This window comes from Crotalus tigris, unplaced genomic scaffold, assembly GCF_016545835.1.
Source record: "Crotalus tigris isolate CLP2741 ecotype Arizona unplaced genomic scaffold, ASM1654583v1 scf7180000020932.1150333, whole genome shotgun sequence".
NCBI classification, from domain to species: domain Eukaryota; kingdom Metazoa; phylum Chordata; class Lepidosauria; order Squamata; family Viperidae; genus Crotalus; species Crotalus tigris.
In genome coordinates, this window is record NW_024098263.1 from 304,932 (window position 1) to 317,101 (window position 12,170).

Here is a 12,170-nt window from a genome sequence, read left to right on the forward strand (position 1 = left end):
CCGTGCCTTTCTCCCCACCGTTGCTACGTCGGTCGCTCCGATTCCCAAAGATTCCAGACGGAGGCCGCGGTTTGTTCTCCTGGTCGCGGTGGGCTCCTGAGAACTCCTGAGTAGCCGGACTTTTCCGAAACGGGACGCTCAGGGGGGGGGTCAAAGCTTTGGGCCAGGCTCAGGAGCCAGGTTGGCTTGCGCTTCCGCGAAAGAGGACTTCCGTTGGGGGCGGGGTCCACCTTGCCCCCGAAGTACGTCTTCGGAAGCGCGGGGATGCATCGGGGGGGGGCGGGGGATTCACACGTTCAGGGACACTTTGGTGTGTGGTTGGGTCGCAGGCGGTGTGGAAATCCCCCCCCCTCCCTTAAGTTGAGAAGGGAAGAATTGTAGAATGACAGAGCTGGGAGGGGCCTCGGAGGTCATCTAGTCCAACCCCCTGCTCAAGCAGGACACAGCGTTAATCATAGAATCACAAAAGAGTTGGAAATGACCTTAGAGGTCATCTAGTCCAGCCCCCTGATCAAGCAGGAGACCCTTGCAAAATTATAGAATGACAGAGTTGGAAGGGACATGGGAGGTCATCTAATCCAACCCCCCTGTCAAGCAGGACACAGCATTAATCATAGAATGACAAGAGTTGGAAGGGACCTCCGAGGTCATCTAGTCCAGCCCCCTTCTCAAGCAGGACATTCTTAAAGAATTATAGAATAACAAAAGTTGGAAATGACCTTAGAGGTCATCTAGTCCAGCCCCCTGCTCAAGCAGGACAGTCTTAAAGAATTATAGAATAACAAGAGTTGGAAATGACCTTAGAGGTCATCTAGTCCAACCCCCTGCTCAAGCAGGAGACCCTTACAGAATCATAGAACCGCAGAGTTGGAAGGGACCTCAGAGGTCATCTAGTCCAACCCCCCGCTCAGGCAGGAAACCCTACACCATTTCAGACAAAGTAGCCATGCGGTCTCTTTTTTAAAAAAACAAACAAACAAACAAACAAAAAACTTCCAGTGTTGGAGCATTCCCACCTTCCGGAGGCCGGTGCTGTTCCACTCCTTCGTTCTTCCCACCGTCAGGAATTTTCTTCCCGACAGCAGAAAGAGGCGGGCCGGGAAATCAAAGGACAACAAAGCTCATCTCCTCTTTAGATTCGTTGAGGTAGACCTGCTGGCTTCTTCCCAAAATCCAATCCGGGACGGGGGTGACCCTAGGGCTGGGATCAGCCAAAGCTTCCCACGGTCCCACAAAAGCCATCCGGTCTTTGGAGCGGACGTTGCTCGGAGCGTGAATGTGTGGAACGTGAGTCTGGGTCCGGGGTGGGTTTTTATCCTTCGGTGAACTTCCTGTATTCCAGGTGGAATTCCGTCTCCCCAAATAAGACACGCGCCCAAAACGGGTGACCACCACCAACACCGCCGGTTTGGCCACTCCAAACCTGTCCTGGTGCCTCTGGCCGATGCTCCAGAAGAACATCTGACAGGGTCTCCAACCCCCAAGAGCCACGGCCCACGTGGGGACTCCTTCTTCGCGGCCGATTTGGGCTCCTTCGGGGGACCTTCTCCCCGTGCCAAGAGATGGTCCAAGAAAGGAACAGGCCCGGCTTTGGAAGTGGTGGAAGCTTCCAGGGATCTACCTCAAGAAGGTTGGGATCCAGAAGCGTCCGCCGCATTGAAGAAGAAGAAGAAGAAGGCCAAGCAGAAGAAAGGGCAGCCACCACGCGGCGTGGACACGTGGGACGACAAGCTTAGAAGCTCTCCGGCTGCTGGTGAAGCTCCATGCCTCCTCCAGGAAGGTCCTAAAGAGGTCTTCTTCTCCACCCAACTTCCCGGACACGATCCTTCGAAGCTCGGTCAAGGAGGACGTCAAGCGGATGGCCATCAGCGTCCATCCCTTCTTCCGACGGAGGTGGAAGACCCTTCCAGATTTCCGTTGGATCCCAGACCAGGAGAAAGGAGCCAAGTCAAACCACTGGTGGACGACGGCTCGGCGTGGCAGCCCAAAGGAAGCCCAAAGGGAGAACTTCCTGAGGAGCAGAAGAAGCAGCTGAGAAGTTCTTCTTCTCCTTCTGGGGCCGAAGAAGTAGGTTCCTTGGAGAAAAACGTAGAGTTGGCGTCTGGGACCCCTCCGAAGACCTCAAACGTTGACGGGTCCACTTGGGAGGCCGACGCTGCGGTGGGGCAGAAGATTGAGGTCCAGACTGTAGACCCTCTGGTGGCACCTGACCAGGTTCCTGCAGAGTTTCAAGGTCTTGAAAGGAAAGAAGAGCCAGGAGAAAAACCCAAGAAACTGGAGGAGGTCTTCAAGAAGGGCGTGGTCAAGAGAGATCTCCATCTTCCTGCCGACTCAAACTTGACCGAAGGAACTTCTCTTCATCAAGGTGGAGAAGATACCTCTGGTGTCTCGCGGACCCCCGAAGAACGTCCACGGAGCCAGCCACCTGGTTCTCATTCTGCACAAACTCCATTCATGGTGGAATCCACCTCAGATCCTGCCCAACCCTTGTTCGTTGGTGGTGGCCCTGTGTTCTTCACCGACCCGACGGAGGAGCTCCTTGGTGTCCACCTTCCAGAACTTCCAACCGCTCTCAAGTTGGGGCGCGACCAGCCCAAAAAGAGAGGCAGCGATGGGAAAAGCAAGAAGGCAAAGCATCTCCCAGAAGTGGAGGAGAAGATTGGTTGGAGCAAAGCTTCAGCCGTGGTAGACGTGGAGGGCCTGGGCGAAATCGGTTGGACGACCAGGAACCCAGAAGAGACTTTATCCACCTCTCCAGGCGTGAGAGAGAAGACCAAGAAGAGATCGAGCGTGGGGAAGAGCAGAAAGTCCGAGGAGAGAAGCTCCTTCGGGCAACCGTTCTTCTCCACCGTGGAGGACCACCTAGCTTCTCGGCAGATGTTTGACCCAACCCAACAGAGGGGAGAGGAAGAAGAGGCTGACATCACAGCTGCAGATGGTCTGAAGCAACTAAGTCCTCCCCTTGTCCCCTTGAGTGAAAACATCAAAGGTTCTCCAGATGGACTCCTTCAAAGAGTTGAACAACTTCCATCGGCCTATCCCTTCATCTCGGAAGCCCTTGAGAAGCAGAAGGAAGACCAGCTTCTCCTTGAGTCGAAGGTCCACGGGCCGGATCAGAACAAGGGCCCACCTTTAGCCAGCCCACCTAGTGGAGGAGAGGACCTCAGCTTGGCGTGGGCCACCAGCAAACCCAAGAAGAGGAGCAGCGACGGGAGAAGCAAAGCATCTCGCCGAGGTCTCTCGACGGGACAACCTCTGTTGTGGCCGGAGAAGACGTCGGATGAGAGAGACGGGATGGTGTCTTCCAAGAAAGGCGATTTCGTTCAAGAAGGTCCTCCCGAGAAGAATCACGGGCTAGAACTTCCAGGCACCACCCAAGTGGACGTTCTGCTGGAAATAACGGGCGGAAAGGAGGAGAAGAACGTTGGCTTGGAGGCGTTGTCCGCCTCGGAAGAGAAAGCCAGCACTGTGAAGACCGCAGCTCTCCATGAGACCAAAGAAACACTTTCTAATGGGCACGAAGCTAACCAAGCTCGAGGTGGAGAAGGTCCATCCAAGCCACAGGTTGTCCTCCCTCAAGTTCTGGAGGAAGTGAAGAAACCAGAGACTGACCTTCAAGGTCTCCAAGTTCCTAAGGTCTTGGATATGAAGGCAGAACCATCTACTGAAGACCACCGAGGAGTCAAGATGGAGGAGGTCCCCACCTCCGCTGGTCCCAAGGAGGAGACTTCAGAACCTCTCCTCAAGCATCCAGGCCAGCTTCCCGCTGAGCTCTTGGTTGATGACATTTTTGGAGGACAGAAGAAAGGAACGAGTGGACCAGACGGGCCTACTTTGGAACAAGACACGTCGGAGACCGGGAGAGTTCTAGAAGCTGAGAGAAAGGTGAAGACCAAAGCGTCAAGATCTTCTCGAGAGAAGAAAGATGGCGGCTCCGATCTTTCAGATCCGCAACCCTCCCAGAAGTCCACGGAGAAGAAAAGTAAGAAGATCCCGATTGTCCCTCAAGAGCCAACAAAGGAAGACGTCCACCGTGAAGACCCTCGTAGGGGAGGTGGGTTGGACTTCCCCGTAGGAGAAGCGAAGGTCGTCGACGAGAACAGGAACATCCAAAGCTTGCCTTCCGGACGTCAGCTGCGTTGGGAAGAGGACCTCACCGACGTCTTTGACCCAGCTGGAGCTCTTGAGGACGCCCCCGCCAAACCGCGAGGCCCCACCTGCCCCTTTTTACAACGCTCCGGCAAGTCGGCCGACGAGGAACAATTTGGTCTCCCCAGATTCCTACCAGACGCCAAGCCGGGGGACCAGAAGATCCTGGAGGAGCTCCAGGAGAACTTGGCCAAGCTTGCAGGCCAAGAGGCAGAAGCTTCCCTGGTCATGAAAGCTGGGGATGACACCAGGGAGAAGAGGAAGAAGAAGAGGACCATCGAAGACCGTCACTTGAAAGCCGAAACGCATCACGGATCCGGCTCTGCAGAAAGCACAGAGCTTAAAGACCCGAGAGAAGGTCTTGGTCCACCAGGAATGGTGGTGGAGAAGCCAAAGATGGCTCCCGGGCTCGTGGCGGAAGGAAAGGGTTCTGTCGGAGAAGGCAACGAGCTCCCTACGGAAACACAAGCCCTCGTGGGCTCCGAGAAGGAAGCGTCAACTCTTCCAACCGCAGCGGCCGTCCTCGACGGTGGAAGTTCTCAACCAGGAACGGTTGCAGAAGGTCGAAGAGAAGCTGAGCCGAGGCCTGCTGACAGTTCAGGAAATAAGCTGAGGACCGATAACGTCCCGGTGGAGGAAGTGGCCAACCTCTCTTCTGATCGCGACAAGGATGCGGCCGAGACCGTCCCTCTCTTTCAATCAACCGACGAGGAGACCGGTCAGCTCAGAGAAACCACCGGCCTTCAAGACGCGGCGAGCTTGGGATCGGAAGCCGGAGAACCGTCGGCCTCAGCTCCGCTGGCGCCCGATCGTGGTAACGGAGGGCCACCAGGAGAGATCAAGAAAGCAAGCCGGACCAGATCTTCTCCATCCATGAAGGGCTACATGAGACCCACCAAGTCAAGGGGGCTTCCTTCGCCGAGGGATGCTGGGCAAGACCGAGGCCGGAGAAGACCCGGGAAGGCCGAGGTTCCGGGTCTCCCCGGCCGGCGAGACCAAGGTGTGTGCTTGCGATTGTGGCCGCCGGGCGCACCCTCCAGCTTGCGTGTGAGAACGTGCTCGCCCACCTTTTGGATGCGTTGACCCGAGCACCTCACCGACCCTTGTTGGCTGTTGGCATGAGCGCCTATTCCTGGCTGGGCTTGGGAGGGGCCGTGTGGCGTCCGCTTGCTTGAGTCGCCCGGGCCCGATCTAGAACTCAACCGCGTTTCTCCGCTTCTGTCTGTGTGTGCTTCTTTAACCTTGGTTTGCGTTTGCGGTGGGTCACTAACCTTGGGAAGGTGGTCATCCTCTCGGGCGAAAGAGACGGTTAGGTTGGGAGCGCCCGCTGAGGCGGTAGATCTCCCTCTAGCTCGGGAACCCCTTGAGGGACCTCTTGAGGCTGTAGACCACCTCCCTTTAGCTCAGGAACCCCTTGAGGAACCTCTTGAGGCTGTAGACCTCCTTCTCCTATCTAAGGAACCTCTTGAGGGACCTACTGAGGCTGTAGACCACCTTCCTCTAGCTAAGGAACTCATTGAAGAACTTCTTGAGGCTGTAGACCACCTCCCTCTAGCTCAGGAACCTCTTGAGGAACCTCTTCAGGTTGTAGATCACCTCCCTCTATCTAAGGAACCTGTTGAGGAACCTCTTGAGGCTGTAGACCACCTCCCTGTAGCTCAGGAACCTCCTGAGGAATCTACTGAGGCCGTAGATCTCCTCTCTCTAGTTCAGGAACCTCTTGAGGGACCTCTTGAGGCTGTAACCACCTCCTTCTATCTCAGGAATCTCTTGAGGAACCTACTGAGGCTGTAGATCATCTTCCTCTAGTTCAGGAACCCCTTGAGAAACCTCTTGAGGCTGTAGACCACCTCCCTTTAGCTCAGGAACCTCTAGAGGGACCTACTGAGGCTGTAGACCCCCTTCTCCTATCTAAAGAACATCTTGAGGAACCCCTTGAGGCTGTAGACCACCTTCCTGCTCAGTTGGAGTCTCGTTGACCTTGCTCTTGACTGTTAGGGACATACATTGGACTCTGCTGTCCTCCTGTCCTTCAGAGAAGATGTTTCCAAGAGAAAACCCAACCTGGATTCTGAGGAACATCTCAGACCATGGCAGGAGAGACTCGAATCGGAGTTGAAGGCCATTTCGTGGTCCAATCTTGAAATGGGTCACAGGTTTCCTCTTCAATCCGACCATTTTTGGAACCCAGAGGTCCATAGTGTCCCAGGTCCATGAGATGTCCCTGGTCACCATCTCTGGTGGCCCTTCTCCATTCATCTGGAGATGTTGAAGGTGGCCACCTGGCCTGGTTTGGTAACTCAGCTTCTCCTTTTTAAACAACCCGGGGACTTCCAAGTCACGTTCAGAATGGTACGGTTGGGACGTCTTGAGCCGGTCACGAAGCGAGGCGCACGTTTGTGTGTGTGTGTGTGTGTGTGTTTGTGTGTTTGTGTAGACCATTCAATAACACGTCTTTGCATGGAAGGAACGCCAGGGAACCCACGTTGCATCTTGTTGGACGTTTGTTGTCATGAGTTGTCACTTTGTGGGTGGGGGGGCGGGAGGTGTGTTTCCCGCACGGAATTGTCCCTCGGAGTTGTGCGTTTGTGGGTGTTGTGTGCATGGGGGAAGGTATCAGAAGTTAAAAAGAGGTGGCATCAAAACCGCACGGTTCTGTTTGCTTGCACACTTTTCTACAGGAAAGTCCTCGAATGAACGACCACAGGGGGGGGCGGATTTCTGTCGCTAAGCGAGACAACAGACGAAGTGAGCTTTTGCCCCGCCTGACAGCCTCTCCGGCCAGCGTTGTTAAGCGGATCTCTCCCGTCGTTAAGTTAGACAGGCGGTCCTTAAGCAAATGCATTGACTCGGCTGCTCCGACGGTCGCAAAAGGGGAATCACGGGCGACCGTCGTAAATGCGAGTCAGTGGCCAAGCCGGCCAAAGGTTGATCCCGTGACCGCGGGGAGGCTGCGATGGTCCTAAGTGTGGAACAGCGGTCCAGGAGTCACATCCTTCGGGGCCGTTCCCACTTCAGATGGTCACTAAACGAATCGTCCGTCGTAAGTGGAGGACTACCTGTATTTGAGCAAATTCAAGAGAAGACGAAGAGGGGTTTTAAGGGGGGGGGAGGTTATACTGGTTATACTGGTCCATAGCTTCCAGTTTTGAACTGGGGAGAGAGCGGAGATGGCCACAGCCCGGGTCACAATACCGCACAACGTCTCCTGTAGGTAACACAATCTGGAATTGGTCACAATGGGCAAAAAAAAAGGGGGGGGTCCCCTGGATTGCGGGAGGTGTCAACTACCCACAACAGGGTTTTCTCAAGCTTAGACAGTGGGAGATGGGTGTGGACTTCCACTCCCAGAATTCCCTGCTGGCTGGGGGATTCTGGGAGTTGAAGTCCATATATTTTTTAAGCAAGTTGGCTAAGGAATTCTGGGAATTGAAGTCCATATATTTTAAAACATTGTGGCTGGGGGATTCTGGGAGTTGAAGTCTATATATTTTAAAACATTGTGGCTGGGGGATTCTGGGACTTGAAGTCCACCCCTCTTAAAACATGCTGGCTGGGGGATTCTGGGACTTGAAGTCCATATATTTTTAAAGCATGTTGGCTAAGGAATTCTGGGAGTTGGTCCATATAATTTAAAACACTGGCTGGGGGATTCTGGGAGCTGAAGTCTATATTTAAAACATTGGGGGATTCTGGGAGTTGAAGTCCACCCCTTTTAAAACATGCTGGCTGAGGAATTCTGGGAATTGAAGACCATGTAGCTTAAAGCACGCTGACTGGGATTCTGGGAATCGAAGTCCACCCCTCTTAAAGGATGCTGGCTGACGGAGTCTGGGAATTGAAGGCCATCAATCTTAAAGCATGCTGGCTGGGGGATTCTGGGAATTGAAGTCCATATATTTTTAAAGCATGTTGGAGAAGGAATTCTGGGAGTTGAAGTCCATATATTTTTAAAGCATGCTGGCTAAGGAATTCTGGGAGTTGACTTCATATATTTTAAAACATTGTGGCTGGGGGATTCTGGGAGTTGAAGTCTATATATTTTAAAACATTGTGGCTGGGGGATTCTGGGAATCAAAGTCCACCCCTCTTAAAGGATGCTGGCTGACGGATTCTGGGAATTTGAAGACCATCGATCTTAAAGCATGCTGGCTGGGGGATTCTGGGAGTTGAAGTCCATATATTTTTAAAGCATGTTGGCTAAGGAATTCTGGGAGTTGAAGTCCATATATTTTAAAACACTGTGGCTGGGGGATTCTGGGAGCTGAAGTCTATATTTAAAACACTGGGGGATTCTGGGAGTTGAAGCCCATCCCTCTTAAAACATGCTGGCTGGGGAATTCTGAGAGTTGAAGACCATGTAGCTGAAAGCATGCTGACTGGGGCATTCTGGGAATTGGAGTCCACCCTTCTTAAAGCATGCTGGCTGGAGGATTCTGGGAGTCGTTGTTCGCCCCTCTTAAAGGATGTTGGTTTGGGAATTCTGGGAGTTGAAGTCTATGTAGCTTAAAGCATCCTGACTGGGGAATTCTGGGCGTTGTAGTCCAATCCTCTTAAAGCATCCTGGCTGGGGGATTCTGGGAGTTGACGTCTATGGATCTTAAAGGATGCTGGCTGAGGGATTCTGGGAGTCGAAGTCCACCCCTCTTAAAGCAGGCCGGCTGGGGGATTCTGGGACCAAGTCCAGGTCCAATTGCCCACGGTGAGAAACGGATGGCTTGAGGGACAGAGAGTAAGACGATAGCGAGCTATACAGATCAGAGCTTGTCTACATGCCGTCCCGAGGGATTCTGGTAGTGCATGAACCACGTCTGGGGGATTCTGGGAGTCGACGTCTGCTCGTCTTCAAGCTGGCCAGGTTGAGGTTGGCAATTCCTCCGAGGATCTGGCCTTCTCCAACCTCAAACCATGACGCCATCTCCTTCCCCTCCACAAGGTAGAGTTCAGTTGTCCGAGCTCGGGTGTGGTTGTGTAGCCAGAAACCCACAACGCAGCCTTCCTCCCCCCCCCCACCCCAAGCGTCTCCTTTAGCATCACCCCGCTTGACTCAGACGGCGCCTGTGGACACCGTTCTCCAAGGTGTGTGGTTGTCTTGGAAACAGGTTCAGAGAGGACCTGGCTTGTGTGTGTGTGTGTATGTGTGTGTGTATGTGTGTGTCGGTGTGTTGTCACGCAAAACCAGTATTAGCTCGAAGCACGGCACCGAAATAGAAGCTCGCAAGGCTGCCGTGGGTGGGAACCAACAACGGGCAACACAAGCCGGGGCGGTGTGTCAAAGCGGCCGTCGGTTCTGGGGGGTGGATAATGGGTCGGGTCGGCCTCTCCCATCGCTCGGCCTCCCCCAAAGCCCATTATCCCCAGCCGTAAAGCCCCACGCAGGCCAAAATCGGCTAAGTTCTCCAGAACTTTTTCGGCATCAGATTTGGTCGACCAGGTTAAGGAATCAGGCTAGAAATTGGGAGACGGTGAGTTCTAGTTTTTTGCCGTCGGCATGGAAGTGGACCGGCTGACTTGGGGCCAGTCACTAGGAGGCTGGGAGTTCTAGTCCTGCGGTTTTGCACGAAAGGTGACGGGGTGACTTTGGGGCCAATCACCAGGCGACAGTGAGTTCTAGTCCCACCTTTGGCACGAAAGTAGCCTAGGTGACTTTGGGCCAATCACCAGGCGACAGTGAGTTCTAGTCCTGCCTTAGGCACGAAAATAGCCTAGGTGGCTTTGGGCCAATCACCAGGTGACAGTGAGTTCTAGTCCCGCCTTAGGCATTAAAGTAGCCTATGTGACCTTAGGCCAATCAACAGGCAACGGTGAGTTCTAGTCCCGCCTTAGGCAGGAAAGTAGCCTAGGTGACTTTGGGCCAATCTCCAGGAGACTAGGAATTCTAGTCCCGCCTTAAGCATGAAAGTAGCCTAGGTGATTTTGGGCCAATCACCAGGCGACGGCGAGTTCTAGTCCGGCCTTAGGCATGAAAGAAACCTAGGTGACTTTGGGCCAATCACCAGGCGACGGTGAGTTCTAGTCCCGCCTTAGCTATGAAAGCCATCTGGGTGACTTTGGGCCAGTCACCAGGCGACGGTGAGTTCTAGTCCCACCTTAGGCATGAAAGTAACCTAGGTAACTTTGGGCCAATCACCAGGCGTCGGCGAGTTCTAGTCCAGCCTTAGGCATGAAAGAAACCTACGTGACTTTGGGCCAATCACCAGGCGACGGTGAGTTCTAGTCCCGCCTTAGCTATGAAAGCCATCTGGGTGACTTTGGGCCAGTCACCAGGCGACGGTGAGTTCTAGTCCCACCTTAGGCATGAAAGTAACCTAGGTGACTTTGGGCCAATCTCCAGGAGGCTGGGAATTCTAGTCCCGCCTTAAGCATGAAAGTACCCTAGGTGACTTTGGGCCAATCACCAGGCGACAGTGAGTTCTAGTCCGGCCTTAGGCATGAAAGTAACCTAGGTGACTTTCGGCCAATCACCAGGAGACTGGGAATTCTAGTCCCGCCTTAAGCATGAAAGTAGCCTAGCTGATTTTGGGCCAATCACCAGGCGACGGCGAGTTCTAGTCCGGCCTTAGGAATGAAAGAAACCTAGGTGACTTTGGGCCAATCGCCAGGCGACGGTGAGTTCTAGTCCCGCCTTAGCTATGAAAGCCATCTGAGTGACTTTGGACCAATCATCAGGCGACGGTGAGTTCTAGTCCTGCCTTAGCTATGACAGCCATCTTGGTGACTTTGGGCCAGTTCCTCCCTCCCTCCCTCCCTCCCTCCCTCTCTTTCTCTCTCTCTCTCTCTCTCTCTCTCAGCTCATGCTACCTCGCAGGGCTGTTGTTTGGGGAAAAGTAGGAGGAGCAAAAGACTTCCTGATTTATAAACCATAGGAAGGCAGCATCCAATCAAATGGAATAAATTCAATACTTGGCCCCCTTTTCACTCCCTCTCCCCTGGCCTTCCCCTTGCCTTCCGCTCGCGTGTCGTCCTCGACTTGCGACGGTTCGCTTAGTGACCGTTCCAAGTCACCACAGCGCCGGGGAAATAACGACGGGCGAGGCCTATCTTTTGTTGGAGCAAAGGGTAGAGAACCGGTTGGCTGGGGGGGGAGGAAACGAGGATTGCGTAGAAAGGAGTAGACAACTTCACAATTTCACACTTCTGAAGCTGTTCTCTCTCTCTTCCTCTCTCTCCTCTCTATCCCATCTCTCTCTTTTCTCTTTGTCTCTCTCCTCTCTCTCTCTCTTTTTTTTCTGTCTCCCCTTTCACTCTTCTCTCTCTCACTCTTCTCTCTCTTTTTTCTCTCTCTTTCTCTCTCTCTCTTCTCTCTCCCCCCTCTCTCTTCTCTCTTTCTCTGTCTCTTCTCTCTTTCTCTTTTCTTTCTCTCTCACACTCTTCCTTCTCTCCTCTCTCTTCTCTCTCTTTTTCCTCTCTCTCTGTTCTCTCCCACCTCTTTCACTCTTCTCTCTTTTTCCTCTCCCTCTTCTCTCTCTCTATTTTCTCTGTCTCTCCTCTCCTCTCACTCTTCTCTCTCTTTTCCCCCCTCTCTCTTTCTCTTCTCTCTCATCCTCTCTTCTCTCTTTCTCTGTCCCTTGTCCCTTTCTCTTTTCTTTCTCTCTCACACTCTCCCCTCTTTCCCTTCTCTTTTCTCTCTCCTCTTCTCTCTCTTTTTCCTCTCTCTCTTCTCTCTTTTTCCTCTCCCTCTTCTCTCTCTCTCTCTCTTCTCTCCCCCTCTCTCCTCTTTCTCTCTCACTGTCTCTTTTCTCTTTCTCTCTCTCCTCTCTCCCTCCTCTTTCTTTCTCTCTTTTCTTTCTCTTTTCTTTCTCTCACTCTTCTCTCCCCTCTCTTCTCTCTCTTTTTCCTCTCTTCTCTCCTCTCTCTCTCTTCTGCCTTTTCTCTATATTCTCTCCCCCCCTTTCACTCCTCTCTCTTTTTCCTCTCTCTCTTCTTCCTTTTCTCTATCTTCTCTCCCCCTCTTTCATTCTTCTCTCTTTTTCCTCTCGCTCTCTTCTGCCTTTTCTCTATCTTCTCTCCCCCTCTTTCAT

The 12,170-nt window shown here is 53.2% G+C and overlaps 1 protein-coding gene across 17 annotated transcripts in view; it reads left to right on the forward strand.

Moving 5' to 3' along the window:
* LOC120319679 (microtubule-associated protein 4-like) overlaps nucleotides 1-12,170 on the forward strand; it is a 166,366-nt gene that overhangs the window by 100,802 nt on the left and 53,394 nt on the right. For all 17 annotated transcript variants that reach the window (XM_039368760.1, XM_039368764.1, XM_039368766.1 and 14 more), the window contains one exon: nucleotides 1,343-5,149. In XM_039368760.1, coding sequence (XP_039224694.1) covers nucleotides 1,343-5,149 — 3,807 coding nt within the window. The remainder of the gene's footprint in view (nucleotides 1-1,342; nucleotides 5,150-12,170) is intronic.